Source organism: Periophthalmus magnuspinnatus, chromosome 13 (genome assembly GCF_009829125.3).
Source record: "Periophthalmus magnuspinnatus isolate fPerMag1 chromosome 13, fPerMag1.2.pri, whole genome shotgun sequence".
Lineage (NCBI taxonomy): Eukaryota > Metazoa > Chordata > Actinopteri > Gobiiformes > Gobiidae > Periophthalmus > Periophthalmus magnuspinnatus.
The window spans coordinates 22,750,805-22,770,300 of record NC_047138.1 but is presented as its reverse complement, the minus strand read 5'-3'; the positions used below and the strand labels follow the sequence as shown (position 1 = coordinate 22,770,300).

The window sequence follows — 19,496 nt, the reverse complement described above, 5'->3', positions numbered from 1 at the left end:
TGTACTGGTACAGGAGTCAATCCCTCGCCAAGTGATGCAATGTGTTCAACTACACCATCTTGTGGACAAAAAAAAAAAAGTAACACATGTAAAAAGAGAAACCAAATGGAATCATGTTTTATTTAAAACATCACACTCAGTGGTTGCATTTATCAAATAAAAAAGATCCTCAATTCTCTAATCTTCTTTTGCATCAAATATTTATTTTAAGCACTATCCGCATCAAACACACAAACACCTCAGAGAGAGAGAGAGAAACAGAGACAATCAGCACGACTATAAACTGTCCCAGTGCGTATCTTGCTTCTTCTGATCCACTCTCTGAACCACTTCAGCACCATGAAATTTGCTTAAACAACACAAATATAATTTTTGAGCTGAAAGATTGTTGAACTGATTGTACATCATATTCAGTGAAAAAAAAAAAAATACAAGAATTTACGTAGGTTACACGGCCATATTCTGGTAGTAAAACCAAAATGCTCTAATTTTTAAAAAAGGTCTTTTTTTAGCATGTGAAAGTTAGAATAAAGTGAAAGTGAATAAAAAAGCAGTAGCCTATCAAGTGTACGCGTGCACGTAACACGGTAAATGAACCAATGACATCATCTTCACGAAAGCGAGGCCTCACATTCGCAGGTCACATGTTTTAGCAAACTGAAGCATCAAGTACCTTCTTATTAATGTAATTTCGTCCAAAAGATAATTATGTGATAAAGTTGATAATATTCATTTTCCATTAATTACTTAAACATATATAGATTTCCCAATCTTCTGTTCTGCCATATGTCATCACGACGCAGCTTATAGTTGTCTTTATCATCTAATTAAGATACGGTATAACAAATCTTAAGTTCCTGTTGTGATATATTTATAACATTTTACTGACATTGGAGAAGCGTCATGAATTGTTGTTGGCTATAGAATTTTTTTATTTATCTAACCTGACTCAATAAGCAGACCAATATTCAATACAGCGGTAAATGGAGCCTTTTTCTCCGTAAACACGTCAATCACTGGAATGCTCAGGAGTGCAAATAGAAGTTACTACAATAACTTTTACTCATTTGATCACTGCATACTATGTGGGACAGTAGAGTAAGCCTACTCAAAACAACACTTGGATGCGGAAAATGATCGCATTACGAAAGCAAACGATAAATGAAACGGCCTCTTTTAACAATATTCAACATGATTCAACTCGCTTGCTGCTAGTTTTTGCTTATTGATTCTTGTTTTTTTTGTCTTTTGATGATGTCCTGATGGCTTCTTCGAGCCAGGACCTGCAGCAGGCACTGGGGCGGTTTGTAGCCGAGTGTGAAGCGGCTGGGATGAGAATCAGCTCCTCCAAATCCGAGGCCATTGTTCTCGACCGGAAAAAGGTGGTTTGCCCTCTCTGGGTGGGTGGTGAGTCTCTGCCTCAAGTGGAGGAGTTCAAGTATCTTGGGGTCTTGTTCACGAGTGAGGGAAGGATGGAGCGTGAGATTGACAGGCGAATCGGTGCAGCGTCTGCAGTGATGCGGTCGCTGTATCGGTCCGTTGTGGTAAAGAAGGAGCTGAGCCCAAAGGCAAAGCTCTCGATTTACCGGTCAATCTATGTTTCCTACCCTCACCTATGGTCATGAGCTCTGGGTAATGACCGAAGGGACAAGGTCGCGGATACAAGCGGCCGAAAAATGGGTTTCCTCCGTAGGGTGGCCGGGCGCACCCTTAGGGATAGGGTGAGGAGCTCGGTCACACGGGAGGAGCTCGGAGTAGAGCCGCTTCTCCTACACGTTGAGAGGAACCAGTTGAGGTGGCTCGGGCAACTGGTTAGGATGCCTCCTGGATGCCTGTTCTGGGCATGTCCCACCGGGAGGAGGCCCCGGGAAAGACCCAGGACACGCTGGAGGGACTATGTCTCTCGGCTGGCCTGGGAACGCCTTGGGGTCCCACCGGAGGAGCTGGAGGATGTGTCCGGGGTGAGGGAAATCTGGGAGTCCCTGCTTAGACTGCTGCCCCTGCGACCTGGCCCCGGATAAGTGGAAGAAAATGGATGGATGGATGGATTCTTGTTTTGTTTTTTTTTCCTGGATTCTTAAAGAAACATTTATTGTAACTTATATCAAGTCTTGTCTTAACTGATTGATGATGAAGAATCATAAATAAATAAATTATATATATATATATATATAGTTAAGTTTATGATGATGGTAAGTGTGTGCTTTTGAGTGAGGGGGATACGGTGCTTGTGAAGGGACACCTGGTGGGGGGCTGGTTTTGAGATGGCACCAGTGTGCCATCTCATATAGGTTGGGATATACATGTTTGTTGTTTTTCCAGTAAACCAATGGATCTTCATTGCGGTTAATGTTAATTTCTGATTGATATCGATCCACTTCAACTATGGCATCTGCTGTTGCATTAGACCCTCGCCTTCTTTCGTCAACTGACTTGTCCAACAGTGACCACAAGTCACCTGGAAAAAAGAAAAAATGACATGCATTTCATCCACACATATGCAGGATACAGTATAAACCATATAAATACCTGAGTTGCTGGTGGTAGGTGGTTCTGGTGGTGGATGAGCAGCTGTGGCTCTTTGTTTTTCTATCAAAAGGGCACATTCTGCTTTTAGTCTTTTACTAGCCTCTGGTGCTTTGTTTGAGCTGAAAAACCCAAGAGTTTTGAATTGCGGATCCAACAGACAGTGTCATGATGCTTGTTGTCTCATGGTTGGCCACAGTTTCCCTTAAGCGCCCAAGCAGATTTTCAGACAGCTGCTGAGCGACTGCATTGTTTATACCTGTCGACCGTTGTGAAACTGTATGATGCAACATTTTAAGCATAGGAATGACCTTTGATACAGACACCCTTTTTTCTTCTGAAAGTTCCTCTATTGCTTGGTAAAATGGAGACAAGATAGGCAGGCAGTTCTCTATGGACTCCAATTCGTGAGACAACAGCGGGCTAATATCCATTTTCAGTGCTGCCAGGGCTGCTGCCACATGCTCCCTCAGGTTGTATAGCCGCTCTAACATGAGATATGTGCTGTTCCAGCGTGTTTCTACCTCGATGAGCAGCTTTAGTGGTTGTCTGTCCATTTGAATTTGCATTTGGTTGAGTTTTTTGTTGGCTGTTGTGCTGCTTCTGAAGTAGGTGACCAATTTTCTGGCTTTAAGGTGAATATCAGATAGGTCAGTTATTTCTTCAAAAGATTTTCTGACAAGCAAATTAAGGGTGTGGGCAATGCATGATGAACACCTGATTTGTAAGTTTCTTACACAGGCAATCATATTAGCAGCAGCATCAAGGACAATGCATTTTACTTTGCTCCTTAATTGCCACTCCTCAATCTGCTTGGCCATCGCTTGAGCCAAATTTTCAGCAGTGTGAGCCTGTTTGAAGTGATCGACTCCGAGCAACATTGAGCCCATTTGTCATCTCTGTCAATAAAGTGACATGTAATAGGCATCCATGTTGACAGAGGTCCACATGTCAGACATCAGGCTTACAGCTGACACTTTTTCCACCTCCGCCTTAGCCTTTTCCTTTTTGTATTTTTCAGCCACCATTTTCTTTAAGGCCTGAAAGATATGCAAATACACTTCAGTTTCAAAACAATACGTCCAACAAACATACAGAGCACACATTTTTCTAGTGGGAAGCACATAGTTTGGGGCCACCAGCAGCATAAGCTCCTTGAAGCCCTCACCCTCCACAATATTAAAAGGCTGCATTTCTTTAATTACAAGATTGGCAACTGCTTCATTCATTTTTGCTTGTGTGATTTCTAATGAAAGCAATAATAACACTGGGTTACAAAAAAAAACATTTTTGAAAGTTGTCTGTGTTTTTTCAACTGAATTAAGACCATTTTGCACCGCTGAATCAAAAAATGATATCCATTTTTCTCAGTCAGGTCAGGTTTTTATGCTAATTTGATTTTGAAAAATCCGATCTTCTGACTAAATTGATTACAATTTTGTGATCAGTTGATTTTCTTTAATATTTCTCATCCAAAAAATGTTTTAGGAGATAAAAAATAGTTTTCTAACAGAATGTATTAATTGAATGTTACGTTATGTTAATTGATAAAGGTAAGTACATTAAGTAAGGTAAGTAAATTGGAACGTTACGTTATCATTGTGCAAAATTCAGGACATGAACTTCTGTGTCTATGAACCCCTTGAATTCTCAGCAGCAGGGATGTCTCTCTTCAGAGTTCAACATCAGCCATCATGACTGCATCCCAGCGTCCCTGATACCTGGTCTCCATCTCTTTTATGTCCTGATGGAATCTCTCCACCTGCTCATCACTCAGTGATCCCAGATTCTCAGGAAACCTGAACATTTAGCTCCTTTGGGGAAAAAGGATGTGGAGCATCATCATTAAAACCACACTGGAGGAATCTTTGTCACTGATGTCAAGAACTTCTACAAAGACAGGTACTGGAATTTCATCACAGTGAGCTACAGGACGACGTGCTGATTCATGGTCAGGGTACTTGAGGCTGCTTCGGTTCTTCCTGTTGATCCCAGTCACATCACTAGCCCAGAAGTAGCTATTGATGTCGGCTCCCTCCAAACCATGGGAATTCCAAACTTCAGACAACTCTTCTTGCCTTTAGTCCACTGACGCAGATACTTGGTGCCTGACTTGCATGCCATGTGTGGCGCCCAAGCTTTATCTTGGTCACCAAGTTTAATACCAAAATAAGCATGGTAAGCACGCTTTATGAAACTTGTGACTTGATTCCTGTTAGGAACATTGGTGTATTCAGCGCAGATATAGCAGAATATGTCAGGCTTATTTTTGCAAGATCTTCTAGTCGAAGCCATTTCATTTCCTTGTAATATAAAAAAAAAAAAATTGTCAGAAGTTGGCACAGAATTTGTTTATAGCGAGAAATATAACAGAATTTTGCATCATATGACGTGAAAATACTCATACATGTAAACAAAATTGTCCAAAAACAAATATGTAGCTTAGTTCAGAACGTTGACCTGTTTGAGCAAAACCAATGTGATTTTTGGATTCAGCACATCAAAATTATCCTATATCAGCTAAAAAATCTTAGACAATAAATTTAGTGTTGACCAGTGTAATGCAAGTAATTTAAAATGTCACAAAACATGAGACATACAGAATTATGAGAAAAGATAAATGTAGATACCTTCATTGTTCCCTGGAGCATTTTCAGGTTCTGCAACAACATGTAATGCTCTATAATGTCTGAGCATTGCAGAGGTGTTTCCATTATGCACAAGCTGTCTATCGCAGATTTTGTATCTAACCTTAAGACAAGGAAGTACAATGCTTGAAATAAAATTTGAACATATTCATTGTAATATTCTAGTTATGTTATATGTAATTAAAACATTAAGTGGTAACCTATGTCCAAACCTGAAAATACAAGCCTGAAATACAAACCTCAAATACAAATCCTTAACTTTTTTCTAGCACTTATCACTGACACTGACTCTCTCTCAAACTACAACCAACCTACGACACCCACGAGGTGCCGCGAGGTACTACGCGCTTTTATTTTGAAAAGTGACACGTAGACTAAACCAGTCACGTGACCGGTGGTAAGTGAGGCTTCACTTTATCATGATCACATGGTTTTTGGCAATCTGACGCAAGCCTCGATTCGGGGCTTCACTCGACACGCCTTGTTTTACTCACAGTACAAGCCTTGGTGCCTCGGTTTCAAATGACCCATCACTACCTGTGACGACAGTTGTACATATTATTCAGAAATTTAAGATCCATGGGACTGTAGCCAACCTCCCTGAATGTGGCTGCAGGAGGAAAATTGATGACAAATCAAAGAGACGGATAATATGAATGGTAAGAAAAAACTTCTAAAGAGATTAAAGGTGAGCTTCAAGCTCAAGGAACATCAGTGTCAGATCGCACCATCTGTCGTTTTTGAGCCAAAGTGGACTTAATGGGAGACGACCAAGAAGGACACCATTGTTGAAAACAAATTATAAAACAGCCAGATTGGAATTTGCCAAACTACATGTTGACAAGCCACAAAGTGTCGTAATGGCAGGCTAATTGGACCAAGCAATGCGAGACTCGGGAATGAGTTAGTGTTTATTTACAGGTTGTGAATAATAGTTCAAAGTTAATAGTTCAGGCGGGGAACAGGAGACGGGATGCGGGTCAGGGTTCAGGGGCGAGGCGGATGTTGCGGCGGAGCTGACAAGAGCGGACAGCACCAGAGTGGGAATCCGAGAGAGAGCCGGGGTCCGGGAACGTGGGATGTAGGAACGGAGATAGGACAACCAGAGACAGAACCAGGAGCAGGTAGCAGAGCAGGGTCCAGTAGCATAGAGTGCGACGAACAAGAGGAGACAAGACTTTACCAGGGTGGATAGGCAAGGTAGGAGCAGAGCCGGATGCGCGGGAGCCGGGAGGGTCCAGGGAACCAGATCTGGAGGGTAGCATATGGGAAACCAATAAGCAGGGTAAAAAGACAAAATGCAAAAACCAAGACAAGCTAGAGTATTCACGTGAACACGCGGACGATCTGGCACTGAGTGTCTGGTCCCGGCTCCTCTTATTCCCGGCAGGTGGTGGTGATTGTGCTGATCAGCTGCAGGTGTGCGCAAGAGGAGCCAGAAGCTCAGCCCAGCTCCGGCTCCGGCAGGAGGGGGAGGGAAGGAACAGGGCAGGAGACAAAACAAGGACAGGAACGGAGCGGATCGTGACACAAAGCTTCTTGGAGAATCAAAAGACACAGCTAAAAACACCCAAGAATGGCTAAGAGGAAAAAATTTGACTTATTCTGAAGTGGCCTTCTATGAGCCCTGACCTAAATCCTATTGAGCATCTTTAGAAGGAGCTGAAACATACCATCTGGAAAAGGCATCTTTCAAAACTGAGACAACTGGAGCAGTTTGTGGGCCAAAATACCCACTGAGAGGTGCAGAAGTTTCATTGGCAGTTACAGGAATCGTTTGATTGCAGTGATTGCTTCAAAAGGTTGTGCAACAAAATATTAAATTAAGGGTAACATAATTTTTGTCCAGGCCTGTTTCATGAGGGTTTTTTTTTTTTTTCGTTTTTTTCTAAGTAATTCTGTTGAAGCATGGTTAAAAAGTCAATGTCTGACTAGAATTTTTATTTATTATTACTTTTGTCATATTCAAGTTTCTGTGACCATTGTGAGTTTTTCTTTCATTAACCAATGGATACCAACAATTTTGTCAACATGTTTACTAGTTTATGTGGTCTTATTCTTGTTGTGATACAGCTCAAGATCATTCTAAAGATATTCAGGAAAGGTTAATTTCTGTCCTGTGAATGCAACTTTTTTTCAGTATCAATACCTGCTCAAACGAGTATTTAATTTTGATACTAGTTTTAGTATCAATTAGTATCTGATTTTTGATATGTCTGATAACTATACTTATCAGTTATGTTAGTTATTTGATACAAACACAAATAACTCTAAGTTGGGTTAAAATTACTTGACTTCTTGTTTTCACACATTATTTGTACCTTGTATCAATTATATATTTTTGATTTTCAAAACAGGCACCTTGCATCAAGAACTATGCAAGGTACCTGCAACTAGCTCAGATGTGTTATGTTATAGATTTATAGATGATGTTATAGATAGGCGATGTAAACAGAGCAACTCCTCCACAGTCTTCTCTTGTTTTCCTTGGTGTGGCGCTGGAATGAATGGCTAATGCTAGCACCATCGATCTGCTCATATTTACGATGGATCCGGAGTCCAGGGAGAGGATGGAGAAGAAGGAAAGTTTGGTAAGGCAAGGCAAGGCAAAGCAAGTTTATTTGTATAGCACAATTCGTACACAAGGTAATTCAAAGTGCTTTACAGAATAAGAAAGACATTAAAATCACACAAATCAAAACATAAATAATCACCCAATCTGCAACTCTCTCACCCACTCGTTTGCACCCTTTAAAAACTCTCTCTCGCACTCTTTAAACACTGTCTTGCTCAGTTTAAGAACTTTCTCATTAATTTACAAAAAACTTTCCTGTCACTTCTCAAATACTTTCCTGTCACTTTACTATGTCTAATAAAACTCCATCAGTCCATGTTTCTTTTGTCATCATAAAATTACCATTAAAGGAGAAGAGTGCAGAATAAAAATCTTTCAGTCATATGCACAGCTAAACAGAACTGTTTTGAGCCTGGATTTAAATATTGTCAAAGGTCATTGTCTGGTAATTCTGTGAGTTTGGTTGTCAGGGAGCTAACCTTGTGGAGAGTTGTGATGCTACTACTGAATGCAAGGAAAGAGCTACATGGAATGACAAGTGATAGTTCAAAGATCAAAAATACAGGGGAAAGGTGCTAGGAAAATTGTGATTTGCAGTTTTGTTTTTTGCTTTTTGATTACTTTTTACCAATACACATTTAAAAAAAATGTTTATATGAGCTCATACATTACCAGTCAAAAGTTTGGATGCACTTTTTCATTTATTTTTCTTCTTTATTTCAATTATTATTTGCTTTGTAGCTTCTCACTGAAGGTATCAAAAGTATGAATGAACATATATGGAATGTATCAATCAAAATATAACAAACTTTTAAAAACTGGTTTTATATTAAAACATTTAAATGATATCCACCCTTTGCTTTTGAACTCTGGTTTGCACTTTTGGCAATCTTTGCCCCTGACATGGCACAGCTGTGAAGTGAAAACCATTTCAGGAGGCTTCCTCAAGAAGCTTATTGATCTATGTCAAGGATTTGCAGCTCTGTCAATGAAGCAACGGGTGACTACCTTAAGGATTTGAATTTAAAACTTAAAAGTATTTAGTTGAGTTATTACCCTTTTTTTTTCTTTAGTCCTATATATCTTGCACCATATATTTGATGTCTTTTGCATGTATCTAAAAAGATACTAAATATAAAGGAGAAAAAAAACAAAACAATGAATGAGAGGGTGTATCCAAACTTTTGACTGGTTACTTTTTATACTATATATCTCTAGAAGTGGAATTTGTAATCAGCATTTGACCCATCCTTTTAGTGCAGTACCTGGGGACCCATCTCCGGATGCCTTAGTTGTAGCAATTGTATATTGGCCTGTTTTAGGTTAATCGGAGAAACACCCTGTCCCCAGAGCCAGTCTCCATGTCTGGAGATCCAGTCGCCGAGGCCCCCACCTTTGACTGCCACCCAGATCTCTCTGCACTGGCCCCTTACGGATCTTCTCGCGGGTGGTGGGTCCTCGTGAGGACGGACACATGTCGCTCCTTCGGGCTAAGCCCGTCTGGACCCCGTGGGGAAAGGACCGGTCACCATGCGCTCGTTCTCGAGCACCTACCCCAGGCCTGGCTCCAGAGTGGGGCCCTGGTGACACCGGTCTGGGCGACGTAGCTAACCTTGGTTGTACACTTGTCATAAAGGGCTTCTGAACCGCTCTTAGTCTTAGTCCCCCTGGACCTGTTTGCCATGGGTGACCCTACCAGGGGCATGGAGCACCCAACAACATAGCTCCAAGGATCATTCTGGTGCTCAAACCCCTTCACCACGTTAAGGTGCCAGTTCAAGGAGGGGCTTGTGCGGGAGGTTGAGTGCTACCAACTAGATATAGTCGGCCTCACCTCCATGCACACCATGGGCTCTGGAACCCAACTCCTCAAGAAGGGCTGGACTCTCCATTTCTCTGGCATTGCTCGCAGGGAGCGGCGGCGAACTGGTGTGGGTTTGCTCATAGCCCCACAGCTCAGCCACCACATGTTGGAGTTCACCCCAGTGAACCCTGCGTCTTCGGGTCGAGAACAGGTCTCTCACTATTGTGTCAGCCTACGGGCCAAACAGCAATGCAGAGTACCTGGCCTTCTTGGAGTCCCTAGGAGGGGTACTAAACAGTGCACCGACTGGGGACAGTTGTTCTCCTGGGGGACTTCAATGCCCATGTGAGTAACAACAGTGACACCTGGAGGGGCGTGATCGGGAAGAACGGCTTCCCTGATCTGAACCCGAGCAATGTTTTGTTATTAGACTTCTGTGCTAGCCACAGTTTGTCCATAATGAACACCATGTTCGAGCACAAGGGTGTCCATCGGTGCACATGGTACCAGGACACTTTGTTGTCGTGTCTCCGGCCACGTGTCTTGGACACTCGGGTGAAGAGAGGGGCAGAGCTGTCAATCGATCACCACCTGATGGTGAGTTGGATCCGCTGGAGGAGGAGGAAGCCGGATAGACCTGGCAGGCCCAAGCATATTGTGAGGGTCTGCTGGGAACATCTGGTGGAGCCCTAAGTCAGGGGGGTCTTCAACTCACACCTCCAGGAGAGCTTCTCCCTGATCCTGGGGGAGGCTGGGGACATGGACTCTGAGTGGGCCATATTCTCCACCTCTATTGTTGATGCGGCTGCTCGTAGCTGTGGTTGTAAGGTCTGCAGTGCTTGTCGCGGCGGTAACCCCTGAACTTGGTGATGGACACTGGAAGTAAGGAATCATACTGAAGAAGGAATCCTACCGAGCCTTGTTTGCTCGTGGGAGCTGAGTAGCTGATGAGTACAGGTGGGCCAAGCGTACCACGGCTTGTGTGGTCACGGAGGCAAAAACTTGGGGTTGGGAGGAGTTCGGGGAGGCCATGGAGGAGGACCATGGCGCAGCCTCAAAGAGGTTCCAGCAAACCGTCCGACGCCTCAGGAGGGGGAAGCAGTGCTTCACCAACACTGTTTACAGTGTGGGTGGAGTGCTGCTGTCGGGCGGTGGAAATAACACTTTGAGGATCTCCTTAATCCCACCGTCACGTCTTCCGAGGAGGAAGCAGAGACTGGGGACCCGGAGGCCGACTCATCCATCACCTTGGCTGAAGTCTCCTCGGTGGCTAGCAAGTTCCTCGGTGGCAAGGCTCCGGGGGTGGATGAGATCTGTCTCGAGTACCTTAAGTCTCTGGATGTTGTGGGGCTGTCTTGGCTGACACATCTCTACAACATTGCATGGTGGTCAGGGGAACGGTACTGCTGGACTGGCAGACCGGGGTGGTGGCCCCTCTGTATAAGAAGGGAGGGTAAGGAGGGTGTGTTCCAATTATAGGGGAATCACACTCCTCAGCCTTCCCGGTAAGGTCTATTCCAGGGTACTGGAGAGGAGACTCCGACCGATAGTTAAACCTTGGATTCAGGAGGAGCAGTGTGGTTTTCGTTCCGGTCGTGGAACACTGGACCAGCTCCCCTAGGGTTCATGGGAGTTTGCCCAACCAGTCCACATGTGTTTTGTGGATCTGGAGAAAGCATTCGACCATACCCTATGTTGTGTCCTTTGGGGGGTGCTCCGGATGTTGCATGTTGGACTCTGCCAGGGCTGCCCTTTGTCACCGGTTCTGTTCATTATATTTATGGACAGAATTTCTAGGCGCAGCCAGGGGTCGGAGGGGTCCGGTTTGGGGACCACAGGATCTCATCTCTGCTGTTTACAGATTATGTTGTCCTGATGGTTTCATCGAGCCAGGATCTGCAGCAGGCACTGGGGCGGTTTGCGGCTGGGATGCTCCTCCAAATCCAAGGCCATGGTTATTGATCAGAAAAGGGTGACTTGCCCTCTCCGGGAGGGTGAAGAGTCTCTGCCTCAAGTGGAGGAGTTCAAGTATCTCGGGGTCTTGTTCACGAGTGAGGGAAGGATGGAGCGTGAAATTGACAGGCAGATCGGTCTGCCAGCGTCTGCAGTGATGTGGTTACTGTATCGGTCCATTGTGGTAAAGAAGGAGCTGAGTTGAAAGGCAAAGCTCTCGATTTACCGGTCAATCTATGTTCCTACCCTCACCTATGGTCATGAGCTCTGGGTAATGACCGAAGGGACGAGATCGCGGATACAAGGGGCAGAAATGGGTTTCCTCCGCAGGGTCGCTCCCTTAGAGATAGGGTGAGGAACTCGTCACACAAGAGGAGCTCGGAGTAGAGCTGTTCCTACACATCGAGAGGAACCTGCTAAGTTGGCTGAGGTATCTGCTCAGAATGTTTCCTGGATGCCTCCCTAGGGAGGTGTTCCAGGCATGTCACACCAGGAGAAGACCCAGGACCCAGAGACTATGTCTTTCGGCTGGCCTGGGAACGCTTTGGGGTCCCACCAGAGGAGCTGGAGGACGTGTCTGGGTTGAGGGACCTGGCTCCGGATAAGTGGCAGAAAATGGATGGATGGACAGAGAAACACCTACTTAGTTCTGCTTTAAAGTACACCTATTATGCAAAATATACTTTTCAGAACTTTTAACCATGTTATATTTGTTTCCCCTCACCATTTACTCACCTGAAGTTGTATTTGGAGTGATTTGTGCCTGTTTTGATCAATCATTTATCTGCTCTGTACTTCGTTCTCCAATTTAATTCTCTTAATTGGTGTTGTATGTAGGATTCAGCAGCGTTCCGTAGTCATTTTAGTACAAATGAAAATAATCTGCGTCTCGCTAGCATGATGTGCAGTTATCCATAAGAGGTGCCAACAGCTACATGGCTCTTTCTTGTGATGATGTCTAATGTGACATCAGACTTTTTTTTATTAAGTAATTTTAGATGTGTGGTGGCCTTTGGATGGATGCCAAAATCAAAACTTGTGAGAGGAGAAAAGTCAACTGAAAGTCAAATTTGCAACCAGGTAACGCAGGAATGGGGACACACTGAAATCTAAAGAATTGAAGAATGGTAGAAGGTGGGTGTTCTTTTGTCAGTGCTTTCCTGATACACAATACTCATTATGATTGAGTGGTATAGCCATAATAGCCATATGTATACATATATATGTGTGTGTGTGTGTGTGTGTGTGTGTGTGTGTGTGTGTGTGTGTGTGTGTGTGGGGGGGTGTGTGTGTGTGTGTGTGTGTGTGTAAATGGACATAGCTAATGTCCTAGCCACCGTGTTCCAAATAAGCAGAGAGCATGGGCTCCAGTTCACTTTTCAACTGTTGCAGTTTGGAGTCAGTTTTGTCATAAAATGTTTCTATGAACCAAACTTGATCAAATAAAGTTGATCCTGGTATTTTTATTTCACTATTGTGTCAAGATCGGAACATTGATAACAGACAAATCAGGCACCTTTTTTTCCCCGAGGTCACTCCCGCTAGCGTAAGCAACAGGTTTGATTGACAGCATTGCTAAGTGCCCACTCCCTGCTAAACCTGCATTGTGGGTGGGAAGGGGTGTTACTATCAAGAGTCTCGCTCCAGATTGGCTCTTTGGTTGCTATGATACTACAAATATGGAACTTGGCTCCAAATTCGCCCCTATAACTGCTAGCCTCCATGAGCTTCATTTGATTGGAGTCGAACACTATAGGTGACACACACTCCCTTAGTCCACTTCTTTATATAGTCTATGGATATAGCTGAGTTGATGTAAATAAGGGCTACACAATTTTTGGAGTCAAATTGTTGTGATGGGGAGGTGTTCCAGAATAACTTCCTTCTTAAGAGTGGATCGCAGGTTCTCCATCAGTTGCTAAGCTTTCCAGCACCTGTTCTTTGAATTGAACTAATTAGTTCTACAGTGGGAGAAAGTAGTGAGTGCATGTCTGTAACTCTCAGTGATGCAAGGAGGTGTTTGGATGTTTGAGGGCAGGTCCTGGAGGAGCCAGCTCACCCAGCCAACCAAGTCCATGCTCCCCATGCGCGCTTCACTCCACCCAGGTCTCCTCCACACTGGCAGACTGCCCCAAAGGAAACGGCACTAAAAACAACAACATCCCAACTGTCAATGTCAAAACACCACCCAACATCCAGGAGAATCAGAATGACAATCAGAAGACTTATATTGCCATTGTTTGTGACCACTGTTCACAAACTAGGAACTTACTTCGGTGATAAAGGGCAACATAAAACACACTGAATAAATACAAATGCAGATAAGGGCATGCACAAAGTAAAAAAAAAAAAAGATATGCTTAAAAAAAATAAAATAAAATACTTATAGGTAGAAAATATATACAACAGCAGCATCAGAACAACAGTGCAAACATGACTTATTAAAGTGACCGATATTATAAAGTGTCCAGTTTTGTGCAAATATTATAAAGTGTTCATGAGACAAACGGCAGAGGGGAAGAAACTGTTCTTATGACGAGAGGTTCTGGTCCCAATGGACCGTAGCCTCCTGCCAGAGGGAAGTGGCTCAAATAGTCCATGTCCAGGGTGAGAAGTGTCAGCTGCTATATTACCTGCTAGCCCCCGAGTCCTGGAGACGTACAGGTCCTGTAGAGATGGCAGGCTGCAGCCAATCACCTTCTCAGCAGAGCACACAATGCGCTGCAGTCTCTGTCTGTCCCTGGCAGTGGCCCCAGCGAACCACACAGTGATGGAGGAGGTGAGGATGGACTCAATGATGGCCGTGTAGAACTGTACCATCATCTGGACCGGCAGCTTGCCTTTCCTCAGCTGCCACAGGTAGAACATCCTGTGCTGGGCTTAATACCAAGAACTAAACAGTCAGATGTGAGGTGGCGTTTGGATCCAAAGTCGAAAACCTGGGAAAGAAGAAAATTTGAAAGTCAAATTTGCAGTCAAGTAACCAAAGTGTGAGGACTGTGTGCTGTTTCTGCTATGAGAAATATTAGAAAAACAAATACATCAGAGAAACAGCAAGTTCAATTTTGAAGTTAGGAAACAATTCAAATTGAAAAGTTGAAAAGTTTTTGAGAGAGATCAAGTTTGGGGCTTTACATTTAGCATGGGTAGTTTTTACTAAGTGTTCACCTCAAGAGCAGTACTGTCTAGTACATAACTATAAAAATATGATCTGACAAAAAAATGAATTCTTCCACAGGCCCATTTAAAAATACATCAGATTTTTTTTTTTTTCAATTCATTCTCAACGTTTTTCTGATGCAGTTTTACTAAATGTGTAAAACAATTACTCTAATTAGAGTAAATTGGATTTATAAGGTCTTCCTGATTGATCAGTAGGAAGGGATAGTAACAGGAGGTGGAGATAGGTCAAAGTTGTCAGAGACAGCACCAAAAGCTCTGAAAGGTATTGTTTCCTGACCTCCAGAGCCATGATCACATGAGATTGCATGTTGGTGTCTGTAGGTGGAAGTGGTGAATCTAAAGTTGCCTCTGTCAAGTCTGACAGCCCACTGTGTACCGTCTGCATCTAATAAGAAAGCATTTTATTGTCCAACAATCAGGAAATGTGCCTTATCATGCTTGTTGTTGTTAGCTCAACCTTTAAGGCAAAACTCTGCTCTGGTCTCTGAGAGTTACAAAAAACACTTATAAACTCATTGTGGTGAATAATTAGATAAGTGAGGAATAATTAAAATAATTGAAAATGAATTGTCTCTGTTTTTCACATTTTTAAGACTGTAAAAACGCTTTCACCTTTCCATTGACCCAGAGTTGACATTATTCCCAACCCACCATGATCCCAGGAATATTTGTGCTTCTTCTAATCTATGTGTACACTGTTTTTGTGATTGCAGGCTCCAAAGAAGTGAATGGCACAGGGAGGTCTTTCACGGTGAGGAGCAGTCTGCAGTTCCAGGTAGACCAGAGAGATGATAGTGTGGCCTACACCTGCAGCGTGGAGCATGTGTCCCTGTCCAACCCATACATGACCACAGAGGTTCTGGAAGTCCACTGTGAGTGCTAAATTATCTGACCAATACGACCACTGCAATGGACATGTGTATAATCTTAGACATATGCAGTAGAAAACATGGTCTCAATAGGTTAGGTTAACGTTTTAAAAGTGCACTATGAGATTTTTCTTGCGGAGTGTTCACTAACAGCTTGTCTCCATGGAGATGTTACTTCTTTGCCTGTGGTATTCCATGGTTTTCAGTTTCAATTTATTTTTGTATAGCCCCAAATCACAACAGTCTCCTCATAGGGCTTAAGAAAATTGTTGATGTAACTAAATGTAAGCTAGCAAATTAAACAGTGAAAACATACTTTGTCAATAACATACCAATATTCACAGTAAACAAGCAAGCATAGTATGCCACTAAACTTATCTACGCCAGTGTATTTCAACCTTTTTTGAGCCAAGGCACATTTTTTTAATTGAAAAAATCACAAGGCACACCATCAGCAGAAAATGTAAAAAAATGAAACTCTGCATCCTATATTTACAATATAAAGTAATTCTCAAAGTATTTTGAACAGGAATCAAATAAACACAAAAAAAAGCATTTTATAATAAAATAAAATATTTCTACTCACTCAGTGTGAAACCTGGGCCTGTTTGGATGAACACAGAGCTGATATCCTGGCAGGAATTGAAGAAAGACACACACGAAGCTCTTGCTCAACAGCTCTCAGTCTCTCTCTGTTTTTAGTTTTTATAGCAGTCAGGCTTGAAAAGCTTACCTCACACAGATATGTCGTGGAAAATGGAAGCAATGTCAAAATAGCTTTGTTTGCCAGAATGGGGAACTCCTTGGCAGTAGCTAACCAAAAACTGTCCAAAGGTAAATCAGCAAATCTTAGCTTTAAACCACGGTTTTGTCTCAGTTCAGTTAGTTCCTCTTGCTCCTGTAAAGTCATGTCCTTTCCACCAACTGATGCTGAGCTATATGGGTCCCTAACCCAGTCAAGGCATTCAGTGGAGGCTGAAGAAAAATAAAATGACATCTTCTCCTCAAGAGTTTTTAAATGTTTAACTATTATCTCACACAATGCAGCAGTGTTAACATCTTGCCATTGCTTGGTGAGTGTAAACATTTCAAGATTGCCATTTTCCACATGTTGTTGCCAGAGTTTTACCTTTGATCGGGATCCATTTATTTTATCTGTACTTGTAAGCAGGTTTTCATTTCGGCCTTGCATTCGTGTATTCAGTTCATTCAGATGAAGAAAAATATCTGCCAGGTATGACAGTCTTGCACACCACTCATCACTTGCAAGCAGCTTTGTGTAATCGGACCTCTCATTTGTCAGAAACACTTTAAGTTCCTCCCGCAGCTCATACACACGGGCCAAGACCTTGCCGCGCAACAACCACCGGACCTCCGTATGAAACAGCAAGGCTTTATGCTCCGCTCCCATTTCCTCACACAAGGACGCAAATATGCGGCTTTTCACGGGTCGCGACTTTACAAAGTTTACGATGCGCACAACATCATCCAACACAGGAACTAGGTCTGCTGGTAAAGTCTTGGCTACGAGGGCCTCACGGTGTAAAAAACAGTGCGTAACAATCACATCTGGGTTTCTTTCCTTCACTCTGCTTACAAAGCCTTTGATGCGCCCGACCATAGCTGCAGCTCCATCAGTGCAAACGCTCATGCAGTTTTCCCACTTAAGTCCTCCTTGTTCAAGATATTCTGATGTGACCCAAAAAATTTCACATCCTGTTGTTTTTTCAGGTAATGCCTTGCAAAAAAAGAAGTTTTCTCTGATTGCGTCTCCATCCACAAAACGCACATTGGCTAAGAGTTGAGCGTGCCCACTAATATCAGTAGACTCATCAAGCTGCAATGCAAATTTCTTACTGATAAGGATCTTTTCCAAAACCACATTTTCGATATCTGCAGACATGTCATCAATACGTCTGGAAATTGTGTTATCTGAGAGAGGAACTTTGGCTATTTCTTTAGCTGCTTCAGAACCGAGCATCTCATTTACAATGTCTTTGCAGGCGGGAAGTATTAATGTCTCTGCCACAGTGTGCGCCTTTTTTGACTTAGCTACAAGTTCAGCAACGTGGTAGCTAGCTTTAAGGGCTCTCTCGTTCACTTTTGTGGTTTTTCTCATAATAGTTGCCTGTTTCTCCGTGTGTTCACGCAGGCGAACAAAATAGTCTGCATTCTTGTTTTGAAGTGAAGGGTGTTTCGTTTGAAGATGTGTTTAAGCTTACTTGGGACCATAGAACTGTTGGATAACTTTTCACCACACACCAAGCACAACGGAGTCCGTTTCATTGGATTTCCAGTGAAAGTAAATCCAAATGAAATATAGCTTTCGCTGTATTGCCTTGCGCCAGAGGTTTTGCTTGAGCTAACCGTCTTTGCTTTCCTTTTATCTCCACTCGTACTTGGGCCTTCATCTGGGTCTGAGTTTTGCCCAGGGTCCGGTTCGGAGTCAGCATCTTTCCTTTTCAAAAACTTCTCCATCACTCTCACCATATAGTCTCGCTAGCCACAATGCCACTGTCACCTGACACATCCACGTATCACTAATTCTCTTGTCTCAAATTGAAATCAATTAGCAGCTACTTATTAGCTACATGCTGCCACCTACTAATATGGAAGAGTATTACATGGTTACTCTGCCAATCGCTAGACAGCGCAGACATTCGACAACGGCACATTATTTGCGGATAATAATTCATTTGTTTTCAAAAAATATTTTTTAGACCAGTTAGGTGTAATTGGATAATTTCCTACGGCACACTAGTGTGCCGCGGCACAGTGGTTGAAAAACACTGATCTACGCCATTCAGCATCATTTTATTACAGGTGTTTTTATTAGAAAACATTGAAAGAATACATTCTTACTTTAAGATCTGACCTGTAACTTGGGCTGATAGTGCCACCTGTATGTTGATAGAAAAGGGTAATGCCATACTGCAGAAAGTCATGGAGTAAGACAGATACCGTAGTTTTCGGATTATAAGCCGCTACTTTTCCCCACAACAGTGCAGCTAATTTATAGATTTTTACTGGCTAATGTCTACCAGGGGGCACTCTTTAGCAGTAAATGCAAAAGTGAGACAGACATGGGGAAAAATTATGCACTGAAGAATAGTTTTGAATTTGAACTGTCATTTTGGCTATCATGCACACTCCCTTATCATGGAAACGTACAAAGAAATGCATATTATGCAGCTTTTAAGTTAAAGGCAATCGATCTGGCCATCAAAAAAGGAAATAGAGCCACTGCATGTAAGCTTGGCATCAATGAATTGATGATGCAACGTTGGAGGCAACAGCGGAAAGAACTTAGTCAATGCAAAAAGACGACAAAAGCTTTCAGAAGAAATAAATGCAGATGGCACGTGTTGGTGCTGTTTTATTTTCTAAACATGCAGGGATGTTCATTGATGGCGTGTTGGTGTTGATTTTCAGTTACAGTTTGAAAAAAAAAAAAAACGTGTCTTAAAATAAAACTCATAAAACCTCAGTGTACCGTCTTTCTGTATAAATATCTCATGTTACAACATGAAAACCTGCAGCTTATATTGAGGTGTGGCTTATATATGTAAAAAATGTTGTTTTTTTTTCATTTTGCTGGTTCGGCCTATATTCAGGTGCTCTCAGTAGTCAGAAATTTACGGTAGTTTTATATGAACTATCTAAATACAAGATTTTTAAACATTGAAGCAGAACAGTTTGTGTGTTTTTAACTGACTGACACCCTCAAAGGTCATTCCAAAAAGTCTACGTCACATGGACATAAGTCACATGGACAGAACATGGAGCTGTGTCCAACCCCTCATTCACTACATAGGTCTTCACTCTTTAGCACAATCTATACTGCACTATTCACAGATTTTTCTCCTCGCTGCTGTGACTTTGGTATTTAGGTAAAAAAAAAAAAAGTCTTCTAAACTCTGATAATAAATTATTTTTAA

The 19,496-nt window shown here is 42.6% G+C and overlaps 1 protein-coding gene across 1 annotated transcript in view; it reads left to right on the top strand.

Annotated features, from left to right (window-relative positions):
* cadm2b (cell adhesion molecule 2b) overlaps nucleotides 1-19,496 on the top strand; it is a 456,432-nt gene that overhangs the window by 416,688 nt on the left and 20,248 nt on the right. Inside the window, exons 6-8 of the mRNA XM_055226183.1 lie at nucleotides 4,018-4,027; nucleotides 10,606-10,628; nucleotides 15,427-15,561. Coding sequence (XP_055082158.1) covers nucleotides 4,018-4,027; nucleotides 10,606-10,628; nucleotides 15,427-15,561 — 168 coding nt within the window. The remainder of the gene's footprint in view (nucleotides 1-4,017; nucleotides 4,028-10,605; nucleotides 10,629-15,426; nucleotides 15,562-19,496) is intronic.